This window comes from Pogona vitticeps, chromosome 5, assembly GCF_051106095.1.
Source record: "Pogona vitticeps strain Pit_001003342236 chromosome 5, PviZW2.1, whole genome shotgun sequence".
NCBI lineage: Eukaryota > Metazoa > Chordata > Lepidosauria > Squamata > Agamidae > Pogona > Pogona vitticeps.
The window spans coordinates 9,218,388-9,242,029 of record NC_135787.1 but is presented as its reverse complement, the minus strand read 5'-3'; the positions used below and the strand labels follow the sequence as shown (position 1 = coordinate 9,242,029).

The following is a 23,642-nucleotide window of genomic DNA, read 5'->3' as shown; positions in this document are numbered from 1 at the left end:
TTTAAAAGCCCAGTCTCCTCTAACTGAAAGGAGGCAAATGACAAACTGAGAGTTGTGTCACTGCAGAATCATATCATTTTGGGATTCTTGTCTGTGATTTTTCTGTGCTACCCATGATGGGTTGACAGCCTGATGAAGTGAAATTTTTCCATGTAAGCTTGCAATTTATTTGATTTTTTAAGTGGTCCAATAAAAAGTACCGGTATCACCCACTCTTGTATTTGTGTGATCTTGGGGAACCACGCTGCCTTTTCCTTGCTTTTTTTCTGCAGAATCATATACAGTGATGCCTCGCTAGATGATGATAATCCGTTTCACTGAAATCGCTGTTTAGCGAAATCATTGTCTAGCGAAAAGTATTTCCCGATTGGAATGCATTGAAACCTGTTTAATGTGTTCCAATGGGGAAGAATCATCGTTGTCTAGCGAAGATCGGCCATAGGAAAGTCGCTTTGCGAACTGCCAGTCAACTGTTTAAATAGCTGTCTTCCGAAGCTTAGGTCCCAAAAACACCTGTTTGCGAGCGCGGAGGTGTCAAAATCGTCTAGTGAAAATCGGTTTGCGAAGCAGGGACCAAACATTGTCCAGCGAAATTCCCCCATAGGAATCACTGTTTTGCGAATCACTATAGCAATGGCAAAAAGCCAATGTCTAGCGAAAAAACTGTCATGCGGGTTAACTGTCTAGCGAGGCACCATTGTAACCCTGTAAGCTTGCATGCCATGCATGTGGTTGGAGGCATATTAGAAGTCAGTCTGTGGTTATGTATCCAGCGTGCCTACAGAGGGTGCCATTGTTACATGTTTGATCAAAGGTGTGTGTTGGGAGTTTGGGGGTTTGAAAGAGAGAGAGAGAGAGATTCCGTGACAGGGCCATTGAAGGATGGGGCAGTGGACGTTCTTGCAATATAGGTTTCATCTAGAACAAATTTAATCCTTCCTGGTTGTAAGGCAATGTTACAGACATTGGCAGTGGTGCACCATCTGCTTGAGCTGGATTACACAGCTGACCCCTACTGTGGTGCAATAAGTGGCACATTGTACTGTCGTTTTTGGAAACTGGGTTCAATTCCCCATGGAACTCACTGGAGACTTTGTTCCATTCGCTAACTCTTGGAGCATAGATTAGCATTGTTGTGTGGATGAAATAAAGATGGGGAAAATGTTGTGTGTAGTTCCTTGTCTTTTCTAGAAGAAAGGTATAATATAGAAGCAATAAATAAATAAGCAGGGAAGTAAATAAAGCTGCCAGCTAGGCAGTGTGAGAGGAGCGCCTAAAGTGGTCTTCTCATGGGTTGATGCATTGACTCTTCTTTTTTTGCTCCTCTGCCTCCAAAGAAACTTGGCATAGCCTTTCTGCTTCATCTGGTCTTCGATGACTGGAATTCGGCTGACCTTGAGGATCTTTAGTTAGATGAAAAACTTGTTGGTATTCTGTGGTGTTTGAGCGGAATATTTCATAATGGCATTGTGAGGGAAGGATCTTCTGGTGTTTGAGAAGAGGGACAGAGGTGCCGTAGAGATAAAAATGAAAGAGAGACTTTGGCTTGGTGTGTGTGTGTTTGTGTGTGTGTGTGTGTGTGTGTGTGTGTGTGTGTGTGTGTGTGTGTGTGTGTGTGTGTGTGTGTGTGTGTGTGTGTGTGTGTGTGTGTGTGTGTGTGTGTTACAGCTGTGTGGAAGAACTACAAAGTTTAAAAAGGAGGTTTTAGCCCAGGATCTTCAACACAGAGAACTAAAAAGGCTTACTGGACATATCTATGTGAAGGGAACAGATGGAAATAGGTGAATATCATGGGGGCCATATGATTGACCCAGTAATGAGGAAGCGTTTTCGGTGACTGTGTGAAGGTTAATTGGCAGAGAAAAAAGGTAAAGGTATAGGTTCCCCTTGACAATTTTTGTCCAGTCGTGTTCGACTCTAGGGGGCGGTGCTCATCCCCGTTTCCAAGCCATAGAGCCAGCGTTTTGTCCAAAGACAATCTTCCGTGGTCACATGGCCAGTGCGACTTAGACACGGAGCGCTGTTACCTTCCCACCGAGGTGGTCCCTATTAATCTACTCGTATTTGCATGCTTTTGAACCGCTAGGTTGGTGGGAGCTGGGACAAGTGACGGGCGCTCACTCCGTCACGTGGATTCAATCTTACGACTGCTTGGTCTTCTGACCCTGCAGCAGAGGCTTCTGCGGTTTAGCCCACAGCGGCACCACGTCCCTAATTGGCAGAGAAAGCAGATAAAAACTCGGTGCCAGCCCCCTCTTGATCTGAACTTCTTAGGGAAATGGGAACAAACCTGACCTTGTCCCCCTAGCTTAAAATAGCATCCTTCCTCACGTTTCGTTAAGAATGTAGAATGTTGTTGGAGAGCACGTACGGAGAAAACAACTGTTGTTGGGTTTGTTTTTTTCAGATGTCTGCCATCCGAGAAAAGAATGAAAGTGTAGAAAAAGTGGCCTCCCTCGCCGCCCTGCAAGAGTCCACCAAAGACACGCTCCGTAAAGTTATGGAAGAACTCGCGGAGAAGAAGACACGGTTGGAGACGGCAGAGAGGCAAGTGGCTGAGTTGACCTCCTGTCTGCAAGAGAAGGAAAAAGTGATCGAGTCGACCAACGCTGAGATCGAAAAGCTCCACGGGCGGGTGGACAGCAAGCTGGAGGAGCTCCAGCAACTGAAGAAGGAAAGTGAACACCTGCGAAGCGTGCAGTCCGAGTGCGAGTCGTTGAAGCTGCAGCTGACGGAAAAGGAGAAAGTGATTGAGATTCTACAGAAGCAAATTGAGAACATGACGCAGATTGTAGACCAACACGGCCGGGCAGTTGGTGCCATGGAGACGGAGAAATCCCATCTTTTGAAAGAAGTGAATGAGAAGAAACTGGAGGTCCATGAACTAAAGGTGTGTCTGTTTTTGTGTTTCTAGGGTAGGCAGTGTTAATCCTTTTTTCAAAGAAAAGCATTGGGTTTCATCCTAAGGCCGATATACACCAACTGATAAGCAGGAGTAATAAGCAGCTTTTTTAAAAAAAATCTAGATTTTGCAGGACAAGAAAGATAGCGAGATCCGTGAGTTGGAGGCCAGCCTGAGTGAAATGGAATTGGAACGGGTGAAATTGATGAATGCAAACTCTGAGAAGCTCCGGGTGATAAAGGAGATGACGCTGGAAAGAGAAGAGCTTGTGACCGAAGTGAGAGCCGGTCGAATTGAGCTTGCAACACTTGCAGGTGGGTTCATCTTCTTTTTAAAATCCTATTTTTTTCAGCAATTGTTTTGCTTCGTAGAATTGAAAACAGGAGAAAAGTATTAAGAAAGACTGAGTGAATAGACTAAGAAGAACTCACAGAATACCTTGAACTCACATTCCATTCCATAGTCCCCTTCCTTCCTCTGGTCCTGCCTCTCCTGATGCTTCCTTCCTGGTCCCACCTCTGCTGATCCTTTAATAGTTTACAGTCCAGAGGAGTCTTCTACCCCAGAGCGAGAGAGAAAGGAGGAGGAGGTGTACCTGAGAGCCCAGGAAAATGTTGGCTCCATAGGGGTGCCTGAAAAATGCAGTGAGACTTTGCCTGAAAGTAGGGGTGAAGCACCTGAAATCCCAACTGAACTGTCTCAGAAATCCCCAGATGGGGTACAAGTGTTATCTATGCAGCCAGAAAGAACTATAGGAGGGTTTGGTTGGTGGATGTGTTGGCTGAATGCCAGGATGCTGGTGGGGAAGAAGGCTTGCAAATGTCCCTTCATATGGTTCAGGAGGACCCAGAGAGGGGATACGTGGCAGTGCAAGCATACCAGGCACTGTTTGTAGGCAAGTTATGGGTAGAACTTCCCTGGCTAAAACTTAGTCCTCTCCAAGCGTCTTCCCCACTCAAGCTTTAAACTACCACATTTCTGAAAAACTTTTCTATAGTAACATGGAAAGGTATTTCAGTCTTAGAATACAGACCATCAAAAAGCTTGAACAATGATTTTGCAAAATGCATCATGATTCCCAACACAGAATGATTTCATATGAAATCACTGCTTCCTCGCCATCCCTTACTTTCAAGGAATGCATGCGAGAATTACTGATCTCTAGTGACATCATTTTAAACTAGTGTATGTCACCAGAAATTGAGCCTGTTTACTGTGATGACCTTCCAGTTCATTTCTTCATCTTCATATTTTAGTACATATAAGCCATGTATGAAACTGAAGCTGAACTGAGCATTCTATATAGTAATATAAAGTTGCAGAGTCTATGGTGCTCATGTGTTTGGCAAATAAGAATGGCAGTTTAAATATAAGTAGAGTTGCAGAAAGTGGGATTAGAAAACTGGTACTTGCTTTTCTATTTTAATATAGTTTGGGTTATTTCTTTAGAATGTGGTGGCCAGGTTGATTTCTGGAGTGAAGGAGTACTACCATATCTCTCCAGTTCTGGCTTGCCTGCATTGACTACCTTACCTTTTCCATGCTCGGTTCAAGATTTTGGTATTAACTTATAAAGCCCTGTACAGGGACATGGTGGCGCTGCGGGCTAAACTGCAGAAGCCTGTGCTGCAGAGTCAGAAGACCAGCAGTCGTAAGATCGAATCCACGTGATGGAGTGAACGCCCGTCACTTGTCCCAGCTCCCACCAACCTAGCAGTTCGAAAGCATGCAAATGCAAGTAGATAAATAGGGACCACCTTGGTGGGAAGGTAACAGCGTTCCGTGTCTAAGTCGCACTGGCCATGTGACCACGGAAGATTGTCTTTGGACAAAACGCTGGCTGTATGGCTTGGAAACAGGGATGAGCACTGCCCCCTAGAGTCAAACACAACTGGACAAAAATTGTCAAGGGAACCTTTACCTTTACCTTATAAAGCCCTGTACTGTTAGGAACTCTGATACCTATCACAGCATCTCTGCCTGACTGGTGTTGTAACTGTGGTTTCTTGAGTGGTCATCTAGGAATTCACATGTCCCTCTAGATTCATTTGCCAGTTCTTTGATGGAAAAGATATTGAGTTAAGGGAGGAAAAGCTTACAGACGCACATAGTACAGGAGCAGGATCTCTGACAAAATGCTTCTGAGCTGTGCCTCTGTGACTTCATTCTGATTCCGGTGCTTTGCAGAGGAATCTGAAGCTATAAGGACTGATTACCGAGAAAAAACGGAAGAGATGGAAGCTACGGTCAACAAACTGAAGTTGCAGCTGAAATCTGCCCAAATTGAGCTGGAACAAACCAGAGGCACCTTGAAGACGATGGAGGGGTCTGATGGCCACGGTAATCATGGGAGCATAATTTTTTTGTGGAATTGCTTTCTTTTATTTCCAAAGGGCAATATTTATAAATATCTTCATTTCTTCATCTTCATATTTTAGTACATATAAGCCATGTATGAAACTGAAGCTGAACTGAGCATTCTATATAGTAATATAAAGTTGCAGAGTCTATGGTGCTCATGTGTTTGGCAAATAAAGACAAATAAAATAGATAATGGGTGTATTTATATTAGATACTTAAAACTGGAGTAACACCTTTTCCTGGGAAAGTTGGGAATTTTATCTGGTTTCAGATCTTTAGTGTAAAAAATTCTTTGCATTCCCACCAAATTCGCATGCCCAGCATTCTTTAGCTTTCAAACATCATGACAGCCGTTTGGAAGTTGAGTCCTGGCAACTGGACTTCTTTCTTATTAGGTTGAAATGTTTCACGACTCATCCAAGCAAATTCTTCAATCTCAACCTGATAGAAAGAAGTCCATTTGCATGACTCAACTTCCAGATAACCTCACTTGGATGACTGAGGATCTTCACAGATATATCATGACAGCTGTATTTTCAAAAACCACAAGTAAAACACAGGTGTTATAGATAGCCCACAAACCGGACAATTTTTAACAAATGAAGATGTTCTTCCAGCTCTGGGGGTATGCAAATTTAGATTGATTTGTTGGTGTTTGGATTTCTTCAGGACTTAAGCATGGAACTCATCTGAAGCTTATTGGGCTCTAATTTGGCTTATTTACTTAAAAGGACTAAGTAAAAGAATTTTATGCTGGGAAATCAATTCCAGCACTTGTTGACATGCTAGGTAAAGGTAAAGGTTCCCCTTGACAATTTTTGTCCAGTCGTGTTCGACTCTAGGGGGCGGTGCTCATCCCCGTTTCCAAGCCATAGAGCCAGCATTTTGTCCGAAGACAATCTTCCGTGGTCACATGGCCAGTGCGACTTAGGCACGGAACATGCTACATAAGGTTAAATCTGTGTTGTATGCTACCCTTCCCAAGGTTTTCTCAGATATCTATGGGTCCTGCTACGTTCTTTAAGAATAGCTTAGATTCCCTCCTAGGTGTACTAGAAGAATGTTATTTTGGCCAGAACTGTAAGTCTCAATACATGTCTGCTCTGAAAACCCGGTGTATTATCTGCAAAGAGTTTCTTAATCCTTGTTGCCAAAGCAAGGTGCCACTAATGCACTGGGATTCTTTCTCTTTCATAGCAATGAAAGTTGCAATGGGGATGCAGAAGCAAATCACAGCCAAACGAGGACAGATAGATGCTTTGCAGAGCAAGATCCAGTTCTTGGAGGATGCAATGGCCAGCGCAACGAAGGTCAAAACTGATAAAATGTTTAACTAAATTTATTGCTGTAGAATGACTAAGCCAAACATGATTTTTGGGAATTCATTGCCTTAGCAAACATGCTCATTGAAAACAATTTATCCAGCTCCTTTTCACTGTTTTGAATCTTACCCTTCTTTTCCACAAATCCTTCTGAAATCTACTGTGCAGATTTCTCTGGGACAGGTCCTTCTATTTATTAAAAGCACCTGCAAGTTACTTTCCCTTTCATATTGGAATGGGGGCATTGATGAGGAAAGGGGGCTCATTCAGATATGACTGGACATGACGGCCAGACCGTCCACTCCCACGTCCACTGCTGGCAGCAGCTCCACTCTCCCTTCCAATCACTCTGGAGCTTGCAGTCAACTATCCACTACGCCAGGAAAAAAACATGGCCACCCGCTGTTTTTTGGGACGGATTCCTCGCTTTAGAGGCACCGAAAATGGCGGCGCTATGGAGGATCTTCGCTCAACAGTGAGTTTTAAGCCCAAAGGAACGCATTGAAGGGGTTTCGGTGCGTTTCTGTGGGCTTTTTAATATTGCATAGCAACGTTTTCGTTCTGCAGCAATTTTTGCAGAATGGATTAACATCGCTAAGTGAGGCACCACTGTACATAGATTTCATAAAACGTATATTAAACTATTTTACCAACAGAAGGAAGAAGAGATATACTGGAAACATATCTTGAGTTTGAAATAGAACGTCTCGCTTTTGTGATAATTTTAATAAGGAAATAAATTCCAAAGTCATATAATTTCGATTTTTTTAAAAAAATGGGTTTCCTGAAGTTCATTTGCTGAATAAAACATGCAGAATTGAGGCCAATGATTACATCTAACTACATTACTCAGGCTATAAAACTCACATTCACCCAGAACATTTCTGAGTGTTACGTCATAGAAAATGGGGTCTTTGCCCATTTGATTGTGGTTTGATCAAATTATTTCACAAGCTCAGCATACAAAATAAAACTCTTAAGAATTCATCTTGGAAGATTTCATATCAGCTGTATTTTAGCCTCTCCACTATGTCCATGTAGGAGAAGCATTATCTGAAAGAAGAAAGAAATAAACTTTGCCGAGAACTTAGCTGCCTCGCTGCTTTGAACAACAAAATGTCAGGAGAACTGGAAATCCTAAAGGCACAGGATAAACGTTTGAAAGAAAAACTGGCCACAGTGGAAGCAGCTCTGGATAAGGTATAGTTTTGAAGTCCACATATATATTTCTTCTTACTCCTGGCTCTATTATTAAAAAGAGGGCAGATCTGTAAGCCGCCCAGAGTAGTAGAATATATCAGATGGGCGGGATATAAAGCAAATAAATAAATAAATAAATAAATAAATAAATAAATCAATCAATCAATCAATCAATCAATCAATCAATCAATCAATCAATCAATCAATCAATCAATCAATCTGAGGAACCATTAAATGACAGTTTACATACAGGGTATGAACCAGCCAAACTAATCACACATTCATTTTGTGAAATCAGTTGAACTTTACACCGATAAGTATTATGAAATCTCCATAGTTAAATTAAAATACTATTATAGATGTAGCTAGTTGACCTGATGGTCCAGTATTCGCATTTTAACTCCAAAGAAAGTTCACTGCAATCTGTTCTGAAATGTAGATTTCACTTCCCAGGAGGATTCAAATGAGATGCAACAGTAGCAGTCAGATTTATTGGCCTCTCTTTTTAATAGATCGAGCAAGGAGGTTGCCTGAAGGTAACGTCGCATGCTGAGGAGGGAGGTGGGGGTTTGATTTCTGCAGCTGGTCCCCTAAGCTCTGTTTGGCCAACTCCAAGACGAACAGTGAACTGGAGTGGGTGAAAAATATCTGTGAACGATGGAGTCCTGTTCCCACTATTAACACTGCATGGTTCAAATTAGTTTTGCTGGAGAGCTGTCCAGTAAATAAGGATGAAGGTGTTCAGAACAGTAGGAAATCTGTCCAGCAAAGGAATCTCTGAGGTCTAAGCAGGATGAGGCATTGCAATCACAATTACCAACACAGAACTGAGCCGCTTAACACTTCTCCCAGCTGCAACATCCTTTCTGGAGTATCCATAAAGCCCTAATCCATAGGTTGAGTCATAGTTCCTCCTCCTAAGTAGGACTTCAGGGATGGGAAGCTTCATGGTACCAGACAGGTATTACACTTTATGTCTTTGCCTTGTGTTTGACCTTCATGGAGGGTTGTATCTTTAAGGCTTTCGAACAAACAAGGGGCCGGGACTGGACAAGGTGCATCAGATTTCCCCCAGATCTGAAACTTCCACAAGCAAGTTATCTTTCAGAGTTGTGGTCTGGGGATATTTGTTAGTATCCATCAACACTTCTTGAACCATTTGGGTGGCAGCATCACTGACGGGACCCTCCCTGTATTAGAAACTTTTGTCTGACCTGATACTGACAAGAAGGCAGTGGAATGTCACAGATGAATCGTGGAATAGTAAGGAGAGGACAGTTTAAACTTTTCTTACCCATCCATTCTCTTTAATATTAAAATCAGAGAATTTTAATTCCTACACTTGTTGTTTAGTCGTTACGTTGCATCCGACTCTTCGTGACCCCATGGATGGGAGCACACCAGGCCCTCCTGTCTTCCACTGCCTCCCAGAGTTTGGTCAAATTCATGTTGGTTGCTTTGATGACACTGTCCAACCATCTCATCCTCTGTCATCCCCTTCTCCTCTTGCCTTCACACTTTCCCAACATCAGGGTCTTTTCCAGGGAATTTTCTCTTCTCATGACATGGCCAAAGTATTGAATCCTCAGCTTCAGGATCAGTCTTTCCTACACTACCTTTATATAAATAAAGTGGAATGGAATGTTTGGCCCTCCTTCTTCAATCCCAAAACTGGTTAGTGATTCCTAGGCTTTTTAAAAGAATTTGTATCAGGAGACCAAGAAACATTTGAAGCATCTCAGTATATAGAAGTTCATCATAAAGCTGAATAATGTTTACATTGTCCCACATAGGCATCGATGCAGTTTGCAGAATGTCAGTGCATTATGCAGCAACAGGAACAAGAGGTTATGCGCTGTAAACTTCAACACAAGTTGGATGTTAAAGTAAGTCTTCTGCATCACTGCATTGCACTGGAAGCGTATCCTTTTTTTAAAAAATCCTTTCTAAATACAATTTTCTGAAATCAGACCATTTTTTGTTCTAGAACATGCTCAGCTTGGAAATAACATGTTCATGATAATATGATGATGTTAAAATCATTACTTTTGCATTAAGCAGGAGGATAAGCCAGCTGATGCATCTGGAGAGCAGTGTTATAAAAGTAACAATATTAAGGTTCAGGTTACCCTCACAACATTGTCTCTTTAAGAAATAAATGCATTCTTCCTGCTTAATGAAAAGTAATTATTTTACTATTGACATGTTAAAATAACATGTGACTTCCAAGTTCTAATTCTCAGTGTTTGGATTGGTGGAGACTTTGTTGCAGGAATATACATTTGGCCCACCTGCACCCAGAACAGCCTCTTCCTGCTTGGTCTGGTCCAAAAAAATTCCTTTCTTCAGGTTCTTAGAAACCCCCACATTGTGCACATGGTCTCCCTAAACATTGTTTTGTCCAGCTTCTTACCAGTGAATATTACCGGCTCATAAAATTTGGACTCCTTGTTATATAGTCTTTATCTCTGCATAAATACCCATATTTTTCCGTGTATAAGACGCCCCCATGTATAAGATGCCCTCCTCCACTTTTCTAACGCAAAATTAAGAAATCTAAGTGGGGCTTAGCAAATGTAGGGTAAAAATGATCAAAATGCTGCAGGATGGCTTTGTTCCCTGCTTTCTCCCTTTGTGCTAAGCCCAACGTGGCTTAGCAAAAGGAGGGGGAAAGGGATCAAAGCAATTCCACGACTGCACAGTCATTTTGATCCCTTTCCCCCTTACACAGCTACGGGATTGCTTTGATCCTCCCCCCTTCTTTTGCTAAGCCCCATGGAACTTAGCAAGCAGAGAGGATAGTAGAGATCAAAGTGATCCTGCAGCAGCTTGATCCCTGGTTTCCTTTTGCTAAGGCTTAGCAAGTGGAGGGGAAAGCAGGGATCAAAGCCCTGCAGGATCACTCTGAGCCCTGATTTCCCCTCCATTTGTTTTTTTCCTCCTCAGCTTACTTCTGTGTATAAGACGACCCTCAATTTTTAGTCTAAAATTTTTAGACAAAAGTATAGTCGTATACACGGAAAAATATGGTACATATCTCATACAGTTCATTTCTGTCTCATCCTAACTGTCTACCGTAATTAGCAATGAGAGCTTATCACTGGGCCCAGAACTGACACTGGAGCTTGTTAGAAAGCTATGTTTTATCGCTTCTTAAAATATCCCATTGTTAATGCTGCATCGTTCTTCTAAATTGTTGGTGTATAACCAGTGTGCTAGCAGCCTTCACACTGGATTCTTTCTTTTGCAGATCAGTTGCATTCTACTGACTCATAAGTTCATTTTTCTGCAGGAGCTGCAAGGGCCAGGATATGCTCTGGGCATCACTTCGTTGAAGCCACGTTATTCCACTTTGCCTTATTCCCACCCGTCTAGTGCTTCAGCATCCCAATCATTTGCCGGCCACATCTCTCAGGTATGTACCTGCTCTGGAATATAAAATCTGTGAAAGTATTTTAATTGATGGTAGCAGTGGCCAAAAAAAGTACCTTAGGCTATAGTTCTGTGCACACTTACTTGGGAGTAAGCATCACTGAACACAACAGCCATCAAAACACGTGCACTTGGTAGGGACACAGGAGAGGGCCTTCTCGGTGGCTGCTCCCAGACTCTGGAACTCCTTCCACTGGAGGCCTGCCTGGCCCCATCTTTGCTGTCCATCTGAAAGCAGGCAAAGACCTTTCTCTTCAGGCAGGCTTTTCCTTAACAACGGTGGTCTGAGAGAGGTTTTTAAATGCATTGGTGTGCTCTGTTGTTTTAAATGGGTTTTAGTTTTCATTTTATTTACTGTTTTTAATATAATCCTTGTTTAATTCCTGTTTAATAATATTATGCTGACTTTAAAGGAAAAAAAGATGCTGCACAAAAACAAATGAGTTTTAACGGATGGCAAACTCCTGCCACCATGTTTATTTTATTGTATTTCATGAATGTAAGTTGTTTCCATTTTTTAAAAATCTAGGTATCATCCCGAAGCAGCTCTACTAAGGAGGACCCATTGCGAGATTTAAAACTACTTCTTCAAGAACTACGTAGTACAGTGGACGAAATCCCTTCTGTGATTTTAACGGACAGTGAAAGTGACCATGACACTGACTCAGTGCTAGAAGGCGCCAGCAGTCTATTGTAAGGATGTGCAAAACTGTCATAGGAACATGCTTTCAGAAATGACGAGATTCTCTTGATCCTGTGTGTTTTTGTGAGTTGCAGTTTGGAAAAGAATTATCTATAGAAAAAGGAAACCTTTTGCTCATGCAGGACATGAGAGGTTTTGTGGTTCCTGATGTGCTGATTAAGCACACAGTTCTTGTAGTGACCTTGTTCACTAAATTCTAGGCTTGCCCCACCATCACTAAGAGCAGGCAAAGGAGTAGGAGATTAGAGATCTGTGATTAGACAGTTGGTTATTTCAAATCAGCATGAAATTTGGCCTTCTTCGCTACTTTTTTGTCCTTATCCAATCTCCTCTTTTTTTTCTGATCTCCTTTTCCCCTGCATTCCTTGTGACCGCTCACAAAATTCTTTCCTTGGACATCTTGTTTTCCTTGACTTGGTACTAGACATGGGCACGGTCTGCGGTTCGGTGCTTCAGCGCAGTTTGGCGGATTGGACCCACAGGGTTTGTGCAGGTGCCCTGGATTCCACGCCCTGCCTCCTCCCACAGAGGCCCACTCAGGGCAGCACCCTGGGCTTCCATGCCCCACTCCCTTGTCTGAGTGGGTGTCCATGGGAGGCGACGGGGCAGGGAATCCCGGGCACCTATGCAACACATGTGGGCCCAGTCCATCGAACCACACCAAAGCACAGTTTGTGCCCATCTCTACTTGGTACCTTCTTAGACTTCTGACTGATTTCCCCCCCTTCACTCCACAAAGTTCTAGTTCTTCTATATTTCTTGCTTGCTTTGTTCCATGATCTTCACACCTGAGGACCACACTTCACATCACATCATGTGTCTGGTATTAGCCAATCCTGGAAGGATTGAGAAGCTAAATATCTAGCATTTGGAGGAGAGAACAGAAGGGAGCTGGATCAGGAGCATAACACGGGGCGGTCTTTGCATCTACTGTATCCAAACTGGAATCAGACGCCATGCTTGCTTGCTGTTGGTGTCAATGGGAATGTTAGTAGACAGTAAACATGGAGGAATCCAAGTTTAGCTCTGGACGGTGGTGGATCCAAAGGCCTCAAGTTCTTTCCCGTGCCTCATAATTTCAAACTGCTTATAAGGTTGCCAGGGACAGCCGTTGAGGCTTCGAAACTTTGCACGCCTAGCCATATAAATCACAGACATGTCTTTCATTTTTAAGTCAACTGAGACTCCGTGACAGGACGGCAGGTCTGCCAATGACTGGTGGATGCTTTATCATCACCACAGTATCCCTAAGCATGTTGTAATGAAGACGTAAGAATGTCCTTTTTATCTTTTCTCCTAAACAAAAATCAGGGTGGACAGACTAGGAATTGAAATAGATACCTTTTGTTATAGCAATTGCCTTGTTTTTTTTTCCCCATGCAGTGACCGTACAAGCAGAGAGTGTATCGGCAGAAGAGCACATGAAACTTACAGTAGGTGAGTCAGTTCAGCTAGAACATGGGGACCCCTTTGAAGAGCGAACTACTGTGATATGGCCAGGAAGAAGGATGGCGAGATGCATTTTTCACATTACTAGGACTGCAAATTTTTGGAATAGAAATTGCTCTTCAGTTTCATAAAGGCTTATTGTTCACTCATAGACATCCCCTGTATCTCTGAGCATTAAGCAGTGTTCTGAGCATTGTTCCAGATGTAACTCCTTCCTGCTTCTCCCCTTCTGTCTCGCTGCTAACTCGTAAGCCTCTGCTCTGCTTCGGACTCAGCAGAACCCCCTCCTTGAGGAAATAATTTGGGGCCCACAATGAGGCATTAGAGACAGCCCTTAATTAGAATCCATATGACCTGCAGAGAGTCTGAATTGTGCAAGTAGATCTCCAAGACCCCCAAAATGAATTTCAGCAGGGAGAAATGTAAGGTCCTACAGCTAGACAATAAAAATGAACTGCACAGATATAGGATGGAAGACACCTGGCTGGACAACAGTACCTGTGAAAGGGATCTAGGAGTCTTGGTAGATCGCAAGCTGAACATGAGCCAGCAGTGTGATGCGGCTGCCAAGAAAGTCAATGCAATTCTTGGTTGCATCAATAGGAGCATAGTGTCTACATCAAGGGAAGTGATAGTACCACTCTATTCTGCTTTGGTCAGACCTCACCTGGAGTATTGTGTCCAGTTCTAGGCACCTCAATTCAAGAAGGATGTTGACAACCTGGAGTTTGTCCAGAGGAGGGTGACTAAAATGGTTAAAAGTCTGGAACCCATGTCCTACGAGGAGGACTTACAAAAAAGAAAAGAAAACATTTGAAAGGAAGTCATGTTGAAGAGTGGACAGGTTTGTTTTCCATGGCTCCAGAGACTGGGACACTGAGCAATGGTTTCAAACTACAGGAAAAGCGATTCCATCCGAACATTAGGAAGAACTTCCTGACGGTCAGAGCTGTCCAGCAGTGGAAGAGGCTGCCTCGAAGGGTGGTGGAGTCTCCTTCTTTGGAAGTTTTGAAGCAGAGGCTGGATGGCCATCTGTTGGGAGTACTTTGATGGATGTTCCCGCATGGCGGGGGGTTGGACTGAATGGCCTCAGTGGTCTCTTCCAACTCTATGATTCTATGACTTCAAGGGGTCTTGTGCTTAAGCCCTGAAGATCTGACACCAAACAAAGTAAGCTAATCAGCATGCTAACAAAAGTGAGAGAAGCCTCTGCCATGATGCTCATGGCTCTTCTAGTGGAGGCATGCATAACTCTTTCAAGTAGCCCCAAGCCATGAACTTTTCTTCGATTTGTCCTGCCATTCAGAGGACATTACCCTTGTCCTGGTATGGACCATGTCTTAGTTTTTATTTTTTTCAATTTTGTCCACTTTCCCAATCTTGTCCTTTCCCATTCTGGGTGGTTTGATGCCACGTCTTGCTTTCCAATCTGAACCTTGCTCTTTCTTCCCCTTCTTTTTTTTAAAACAGTGTCTGTATTCTATAGTGGGGTAGTCATGGGTTTGCATGATGATTGTTTCCCAGATTTTTTTTAAAAAAGTTACAAAAAGACAAGGTAAATGAATGTGCTAGAGCAGATGGTGGCACAGGAGATGGTGCAGTTCCTGTTCCAAAAAAGGAGAAAAAAGAAGATTTCAGTCAATTCATGCAAAGAGAATTTTGGATTGGCTGCTGAGACCATCTTTCACACTTTCCTTCCAGAATCTTGTTTGTGTGTGTGTGTGTTTTTTTTTAAACTTTGCTTCAGTTATTCTCTCCAGGAGTGCTGAAGTAGAGAAGCTTCTTCACAAGACCACCTACCATCAAGATTACAAGTCATTTCTGAAATAATAGGAAGTGGTGAATACCAGTATTTAGAGAAGTGGACACCCTGTCTGGCAGAGCCCTCAGAGGCTTTCAGTAGTTACGGATTACCTCTTCTAAGCATAGGCTATCTCTAATGTCTTTTTCTGACATAACCCGGAAGTGGTAGCAAAATGGCACTGTGCAGGAGGACCCAAGAGTTCCCCGATCCACATCATTATTTATGAATTTATTTGACCTTTTCCCACCTTTTCTCCTGACAGCGGGACTCAAAACAGCTTTTAAAAAAGTTTAGAAAACAGACACAAGTAAAAATAGAAGATATTATCCTTTAAGGACACTGTTAAACAAATTATAAAATAAAACACCCTTCTGGAGCAAAATAGAGACACTGGAGCCTCCCTTTCAGTATTGGGTGGCCCAATAAGTAACTCTGATTGCACAGCCTTTAGCCTTTCATGGGTGCTTGACAAATTTGCACAGGAAACAAGATGCCCTGGTTTTTAAAAAAAGAACATGCAGTGAGCCACATAAGAGGCCCCTGAATGGCCCTTGTTTCTCTCTCTCTCTCTCTCTCTGTTGGTTTATTTTTTTAAATGAGGCTACCTTTCCACCAAAAAAGGGTGTTCATTGTCTTTTGTACCTTAAGGGGGCTGCTGGCGCTCATGTCTTGCTGCTTGCTCGAGGCATTCACTATTTTTCCCAGCATCCTTAGATTAACTTACTTGGCAGCTTTAATGGAGATCTGTTTCTCTGCACAGGGAGGCAGCAGTCCGAGATTTACCTTCCGATGGCATCACGAGGCAAGATACTTTCGGCAGGTGAGAAACAAAGCCTTAGGTTTTAGCTCTCTGGCACTACATGTCTGTGGCTGGGAGAACAAGAAGGAGAAGTTCCTCTGAGATGTTGCTGATTTGCTTGTCTGCTGCCCAGGACCGATCTTCGCTCCTAGGGATAGCACTGTTTTTGACATTTCCCCGTGGTATTCACCACCGAGTGCTTTTCTCAGCCTCCTTATCTCATTTACCTTTCTCAGCGCTACCCTCCTCCTATTCCACATTTCCTCTCAAGGAGTTTAAAAAAGGACTTGGGGATTATAGTTTGATGTCGGACACAACCTAGCTCCTTAGAAATGAATCTCACTCTTCCTACTAACCCTACCCATGCCATGGAATCTTCCTGTTTGCAGGCTGCATGTACTGTATGCCTCTGAGTTTAAAAATGTGGCAGGACCAAGTGGTTAATTTTTGTATTTTGCACATGAGCTCCTAAAAGCATCTGGTTGGCCAGCCTCACTTGGAGGCAGAAGACCAGACTCAGTGAGAGGCTCTTCTGAGCCTATCACAAAGCAGTTGTGAGGTTTGGACCCTTCTTGGCATCTCTGTACAGATGTTTGTCCTCTCAGAATATGGCCCTCCCCACTTAAATAGATAGGCTTGGTGTGTAGCATCATAGGGTGTCAAAGAAATTCTATGTGTATTATGGACCAATATTAGTGCTTTCTGTTCTTCTTTATGCTTCCTGAACAATTGAATGGCAACCTTTTTTAAATTTTTGTGCGCAGGGAACCTTCAACGTTACACAGTGCAGACCTTGAAGATCATGATTCAACACTCTCTTTTACATCTAGTGGTACGTTTGGGCTAGATGCAACATCCAGTAAAGGCATATGTTTAGCACAGCCTTAATAGGGACAGAGGAAGAGAAATTGACTGGTTTTAAAAATCATGACTCACATAAATGAGAAGACAGGATTCTCTGGAAAAGACAATAATGCTGGGAAAGATAGATGCCAGGAGTAAAAGAGGAAGACCAAAATACGAGATGGACAGACTCCCTAAGAGAAGCCACAGGCTTGACTTTGCAGGAGCTGAGCCAGGCGGCTGTGGAAAACCACATTTTGGAGAGAATTCATTCATTGGGTCGCCATGAGTCAGAAATGACTTGATGGCACATAACAGCAATAACAAGTCATACAAAATTTCAAAAACATCACGAGATGCAGTATAGTCCCTGCACATTGGCTGTTTGTCAGGGATTTACAAACGAATGAACTGCCTTTATATAGTCCTTTCCTTGCCAAGGACATTGAACATGATTTACAGTTTAGAACAGTGGCTTGCAATCTAAAAGGCAATGAAACAGAAGGGAAAAAGAAAGAAGGAAGCCAGAAGAGTCAAAGAAGCCATTCCATCCCCTTGTCCGTTCATCGTGCTCTATCAGGATGGCGGCTGTTTTGGGCCTCCAGATATTTGGGCTCACCATTCCCATCAGGCCCACTCGACATGACTGTAGTAAGGGAGGAGGAAAGTCAAAATCCAGCACATTTGGAACATCGCATGTTCCCCCACTGTCACGTCACAGAGGGGCTGGGTACAGTGGTTATGATGACCAAAGGGATTTCTGAGAGAAAGGGGACTCCCTCTTGCGCAGCCAGGTGGATGAGTAGGGGCCAGAACAGACAAGACAGGCTGCTCTTTACTTTTGACACATGAATAATGATAATAAAAAGAATCACCTTTGAACGGCAGAGCTGGAAGGGACTCTATGAATCCCTGACCCCAGCCCCTCTCCAGGAGGCACAGGTGGGGAACTGAATTCCCCACCAGACCAAAGCCACTGAGCTGCATTGCTCGCAGCCAAAGATGCAAGTGGGTATCCCGCAAACCCCACTGTTTCTGATCAACCAAAGCAAGCTGATCTGCCGCTTGCAAACCAGTGAAAGAAGTTAGAGGAGAACCCCATGCCCTTTATGATGAGAATCTGGCGCTGCTTCTCGTTCCAGACGGCCGGTTTTCTTTGCTTTGGCCTTGGGCCAGCTGTGAATAAAAAGGAGTCAGTGGTATCTGGTCTGGGCTGAGATGACAGACAGGTTCTTGCTCTGTTGCCTCTCCCTCTGCCGCAACCAGGTGGAACACCATGGCCATTTGTCAGTAGGGGTGTTTGACTGAAATGCTAGTTTTGCTGAGTATGCTCAGCCCAAGACTGAGGGTTAAAACTGGTCTATTCCTCCTCCTGTCTTCCATTCTTTAAAGCCTTGTAATATTAAGCTCTTTTCAACGTTTTTATTTATATAGATTCTATTCATTCATTCATTCATTCATTCATTCATTCATTCATTCATTCATTCATTCATTCATTCATTCATTCATTTTAACATGCGTTGTCCTTACCGCATTTAGTGCCGCAAGCAATCTTCAGTTCGACTCCTCGTTATACTTCTTCCAAGAAACTTTCCCCAGAGGAGAGGAGCCAAGGAAGGTCTCCTGTACACTCTCTGCTCACTTCTTCACCGGATGACCTTAAGGCCACTTCTGCACCTTCTTCGGAACGCCGATCCAGTCTGAAGAAGAGTTGCTCCCCAGAAGCTGCCACCTCATCGTCTGCCAGAAGTAAGTGTCTGAGCTTCACCGAACCAGCCGTGAAACTATGGGAGCAAAAGGATGATTGGCCTTCTTAGCTTCAGGAGAGAACTACGCTCTGGCTCGGTTTGCCCATATTCCTCCAAAGAAAGGCAAACACAAGTGCCACCACCTGTATTGAAAAGAGACAGAATTTGTCCACCCATATAAAGATCTTTTTAAAAAAAAGCAATGCTACGAGGAACAGAAAAGATAAAAAGAAATGTAAAATTAAACTTTGAGTGACAAAGTCAGATTTGCTACTGTGGGATGTGTAGAGATGGGCACAAATCGTCAGCTTGACGATTCGTGCAGGTTTGTTTATCCGCAAACAGGCGTTCAGTGCTTCAAAAGCCTTCCTCCTCTAGAGGGCACCCTTTGGAAGCAGCACCCAAGAGGGTCAGGGGAGCTGGGCCGCTGCCTCTGATTGGATGCCCACTGGAGGAGGCAGGGCTTTAAAGCGCCAAACACCTGTTCAGCCAATAAACAAACCGGCATGAGTTGGCGGTTCGTGCCCATCTCTAGTGACGTGATCTGAAGGCAGTTTGAGGGGAGGATATCTAATGGACAACTCTGGAATTGCACGTGTGCAGGTTAGGAGAGATTTGGCATGTGCCGTATGGAGAGGAGAGAACCGTTTTTATTGCGATGGATGTATTGCGTGGGTTTTGTTTGTTTTCATTATTTAAAAAACATTATAATCTTAAGTTGCTTTGTTCTTCCTCCCCAAATAGATGTATCTTTCAGTGCCAGTTCTTGTAAGTATAATTTTACTGTTTCATTTCATTGCACTTGTTTCGCAATGTAAAGCTCTCTCTTTTTTTTGAGTTTAGTAGAGTGTTCTCACTGGGGAAATACAAGACTTTTAGTGTCAACTCTTTCTCTCCACTTGCTGAAATAATAATTTTAAAACACAATGTTGCCTCTTTACATAGCATGCTCTGTCCTTTCCTTTAATGCAGACCCTGTGTCAGGGTGTTCATCTTCAGAGATTTTCTGACGTCAGAATCTTGCGAGAGTCCACCTTTTTTGAATTCTTAAGGTTTTCTGCCTTCCTTTTCATAAGGTTGGGGTTTGAAAGCAAGCTTTTAATTCATCCTTCCCCCTCCAGGTACTGTATATCCCTTAGCCAGAATAATGAATGTTATATTTTCACATACATTTCATGTATCTTAGATACCTCATTAGCCTTAAAACAAGGACAGGAAACCTGAGTCCCATCAGATGTTGCTGAACTCCAGTTCCAATTGTCCCTAGCTACTATTTCTGGTGGTGAGATATGAGGGGACTAGTAGTTCAAAACATCTGGAGAATCAAAGGTTCCCTACTACCATGCCTTACTGTATCCCTGAAAGGTAAGTCAATATCATTCCCAAAGGCTTTCATGGCCTGAATCTGATGGTTGTTGTGGGTTTTTCGGGCTCTTTGGCCGTGTTCTGAAGGTTGTTCTTCCTGACGTTTCGCCAGTCTCTGTGGCCGGCAACCTTCATAACACGGCCAAAGAGCCCGAAAAACCCACAACAACCATAAGTCAATATTATTATTTCTTTGTTACTGGTTGGGATAGGGGCTGAGGCGCAGAGCTAAGAGCTTGCTCTCCCAGTTTCCTTTGTTTTATTTCCGTCTCCTTTGTTTCTTCTTCAAGTGCTTTGCTCTATCAGCTCTCTGAAATTTGCAGAATATTCTTCAGGAAATCGACCAAAAACAACCCCCCCCCCCAAATAGAGAACTGGAATGGGGAAGAGGGAGCTGCAATAGAAAATCAAGAGACTCCAGCAAGAGGCTAGAAAAAATGAAACATTTGGAATGCAGATTTCCTTATTAGCCTAGTGACCTCTTTTTGATACTGTGACCATGCTTAGGAAGAACTCCTCAGTGGTTTAGGTCTCTGGCTGTGGAGCCAGAGGTTGGGAGTTCAGTTCCCCACTGGGTCCCCTTGAAAAGGGCTGGGGTCAATCATCCATCGGGTCCCTTCCAGCCCTGCAGTTCAAAGGTTAAACTATCTGCTGCACTCCAGTGCAGTTTAAACAAGCCACTGCACAAATCCTTTAATTTCTCCTTCTCTCCTTTCTCTCCCAGAAACCCTAGAGCTCCAATTTATTTAGCTCCAGTCTCTACCACCTTCAGAAACTGAGATCCTGCCATTTTTAGCCAGCTTCAGTTTTGTGTGACTTGATTTTTTTGTGTCAAGTTGATTCTGAGTTTTAGCAACTCTAATATTCCAGGCCTTAAAACTCTCTTTCCTCTTAAACCACAAACATGCTCCTGAGTTCCTCTTCCATGCTGATATTTAGTCATGAAATTTTATTCTGTTTCAACTCTCTACATGATATGGCTGGATGCATCAGATCGTCTGTTGTAGGAGAGCAATTTATACTGTATGCATAAATGTGTTATATTTGCTTGTTCCTGACCATGATCATTCTATTTATTTATTATTCCTTTGGGCTCAGTAAAAACTGTGAGAGATAGCTCTGTGTGCATGAAAGAGTTACTGAGACAAATCTTGCAAGACAAGATACTGCCAGTGTTCAGAGATCCCTTACACAAGTGGTTCAGAATGTGTGCAAGGTCACACTTCTGTCTGCAGCAGATGCTGATTAAAATTCCTCTGTATAACCTTATTTTTCCATTCACTGTAGAATGAAAACAACTTCCTTGAATATATATCCAAGGGACATGGTGGCGCTGTGGGTTAAACCACAGAAGTCTCTGTGCTGCAAGGTCAGAAGACCTGCAGCTGTAAGATCGAATCCACATGACGGAGTGAGTCCCAGCTCCCACCAATCTAGCATGAAAATGCAAGTAAATAGGTACCACCACAGTGGGAAGGTCACGGCATTCTGCGTCTAGTCGCGCTGGCCACGTGACCACGGAAGATTGTCTTCGGACAAATGCTAGCTCTATGGGTTGGAAACGGAAATGAGCACCGCCCCCTAGAGTAGGACAACTGGACTTAATGTCAAGGGGAACCTTTACCCTTTACCTTATCATCACTGTAGATTTGGGATCAAACTGAAAGCAGTCACTGTAATATGAGACAGAAACTTGGAACGCCTTTCTGGCCAGTCTAGTCTGGCCCTGGCATAGCTGGGACATTACAAGCAGAAATGGACTGATGTCCAGAAGATCACAACATTCAGCAACAGAAAGCGTTAATGTGACACCAGTAGTACTAAATTTTAAGCTGCCCTGGTTCCATACCCTCCAGCAGTCTTCAACCTTGCTTCTGGGTGCATTTTATCTCTAACAGTTGACTGTTTTCTCCATAGTTATGCATACAGAGGAAGCCAATGGAAACACATGCAGGAAACTACAGAACAAGATGGAGAGCCTGCAGAACCGTGTAGAAACAATGCAGTTGAAAAACCAAGGTATGGCAACTCACACTGCTTGAAGATCTTACGATGTTTAAACGCATGGAATATTATTAGCCTTACTGCATGTTGGCTGTCCGTATGTAGGTATCTCATACTTTACACTGGGGAGTTACTTTAAAAATTAGAATCAGATAGGTGTCTGCTTGGAATATTCAGATAATAGAGATTTAAGAATTATAGTCTTAAGAAAAACCAGCCAACCGGCCTTCAACTATTTAGGAACCTGTGCATACTTGGGTACGTGGTGGCGCTGCGGGCTAAACCGCAGAAGCCTGTGCTGCAGGGTCAGAAGACCAAGCAGTCGTAAGATCGAATCCATGCGATGGAGTGAGCGCCAGTCGCTTGTCCCAGCTCCCGCCAACCTAGCAGTTCGAAAGCATGTAAATGCAAGTAGATTAATAGGGAGCACCTCAGTGGGAAGGTAACAGCGTTCCGTGTCTAAGTCGCACTGGCCATGTGACCACGGAAGATTGTCTTCAGACAAAACGCTGGCTCCATGGCTTGAAAAGGGGGATGAGCACCGCCCCCTAGAGTCGAACACGACTGGACAAAAATTGTCAAGGGGAACCTTTACCTTTACCTTCCATACTTGGGTGCATACTTCCCATGCAGTCTTCAGGCACCAGAGGTTGTGGTCTCTCAAGTTAGACCAAACATTTTTTGGCTCAGGAAATCAATGCAGATTATACTGACAGAGGTGTGATCTTAACACCCATTCTTCCTGAATAGAACTATTCCACAGCAATTATTTACTGACCATTATTAATAACGTTTTCCCACATGCTGCTTCAGCCATGTCTACAATGATCAGATGCCAAGAAAAGAAGATTGAGCAAGCCAAAGAGAAGGAGAAGAAGCTGTCCAAATGAAATGTGATATGTTTAATTGCTTCAAAAGGAATGTTAAAAGCCTGCTTCCGTTTAATAATAAATATTAACATAGTTTTGTAATCTGTCTCCTGGATTGAAAAGAGAGGTTTTGGCAAACAAACACCTAGTTCCCCATTGTCCTGAACTTGCAAATAGCCAGATTCATTGAAGAAGTTTTTAAAAATCGTTGTGGATCAGCCACAAATAACTCCCTAGAGAAACAGAGCTCAGGATTGATTTAATCTTTTGTTGTTGTTTAGTCGTTAAGTCATGTCCAACTCTTGGTAACCCCATGGACCAGAGCATGGCAGGCCCTCCTGTCTTCCACTGCCTCCCGGAGTTGGGTCAAATTCATGTTGGTCTCTTCGAGGACACTGTCCAGCCATCTCGTCCTCTGTCGTCCCCTTCTCCTCTTGCCTTCAAACTATCCCAACATCAGGGTCTTTTCCAGGGAGTCTTCTCTTCTCATGAGATGGCCAAAGTATTGGAGCCTCAGCTTCAGGATCTGTCCTTCCAGTAAGCACTCGTGGTTGATTTCCTTCAAAATGGATAGGTTTATCCTCATTGCAGTCCAGGGGACTCTCAAGTGTCTCCTCCAGCATCACAATTCAAAAGCATCAATTCTTCAGCGGTCAGCCCTCTTTATGGTCCAGCTCTCACTTCCATACATTGGTACTAGAAAAACCATACCTTTGACTATGCGGACCTTTGTTGGCAAGGTGATGTTTCTGCTTTTTAAGATGCTGTCTAGGTTTGTTATCACTTTCCTCCCAAGAAGCAGGAGTCTTTTAATTTTGTAGCTGCTGTCACCATCTGCAGT

At 43.3% G+C, this 23,642-nt stretch overlaps 1 protein-coding gene across 2 annotated transcripts in view; it reads left to right on the top strand.

Annotated features, from left to right (window-relative positions):
• Positions 1 to 22,903, top strand: part of CCDC158 (coiled-coil domain containing 158) — a 39,782-nt gene extending 16,879 nt beyond the window's left edge. For both annotated transcript variants that reach the window (XM_073002064.2, XM_078394481.1), the window contains 15 exons: positions 2,408 to 2,890; positions 3,027 to 3,216; positions 5,090 to 5,242; positions 6,461 to 6,573; positions 7,627 to 7,785; positions 9,579 to 9,671; positions 11,078 to 11,200; positions 11,747 to 11,910; positions 13,304 to 13,357; positions 15,934 to 15,993; positions 16,737 to 16,804; positions 18,355 to 18,564; positions 19,308 to 19,331; positions 21,846 to 21,947; positions 22,746 to 22,903. In XM_073002064.2, coding sequence (XP_072858165.2) covers positions 2,408 to 2,890; positions 3,027 to 3,216; positions 5,090 to 5,242; positions 6,461 to 6,573; positions 7,627 to 7,785; positions 9,579 to 9,671; positions 11,078 to 11,200; positions 11,747 to 11,910; positions 13,304 to 13,357; positions 15,934 to 15,993; positions 16,737 to 16,804; positions 18,355 to 18,564; positions 19,308 to 19,331; positions 21,846 to 21,947; positions 22,746 to 22,822 — 2,073 coding nt within the window. In that variant the 3' untranslated portion in view covers positions 22,823 to 22,903. The remainder of the gene's footprint in view (positions 1 to 2,407; positions 2,891 to 3,026; positions 3,217 to 5,089; positions 5,243 to 6,460; positions 6,574 to 7,626; positions 7,786 to 9,578; positions 9,672 to 11,077; positions 11,201 to 11,746; positions 11,911 to 13,303; positions 13,358 to 15,933; positions 15,994 to 16,736; positions 16,805 to 18,354; positions 18,565 to 19,307; positions 19,332 to 21,845; positions 21,948 to 22,745) is intronic.
• Positions 22,904 to 23,642: the final 739 nt, after the last annotated feature.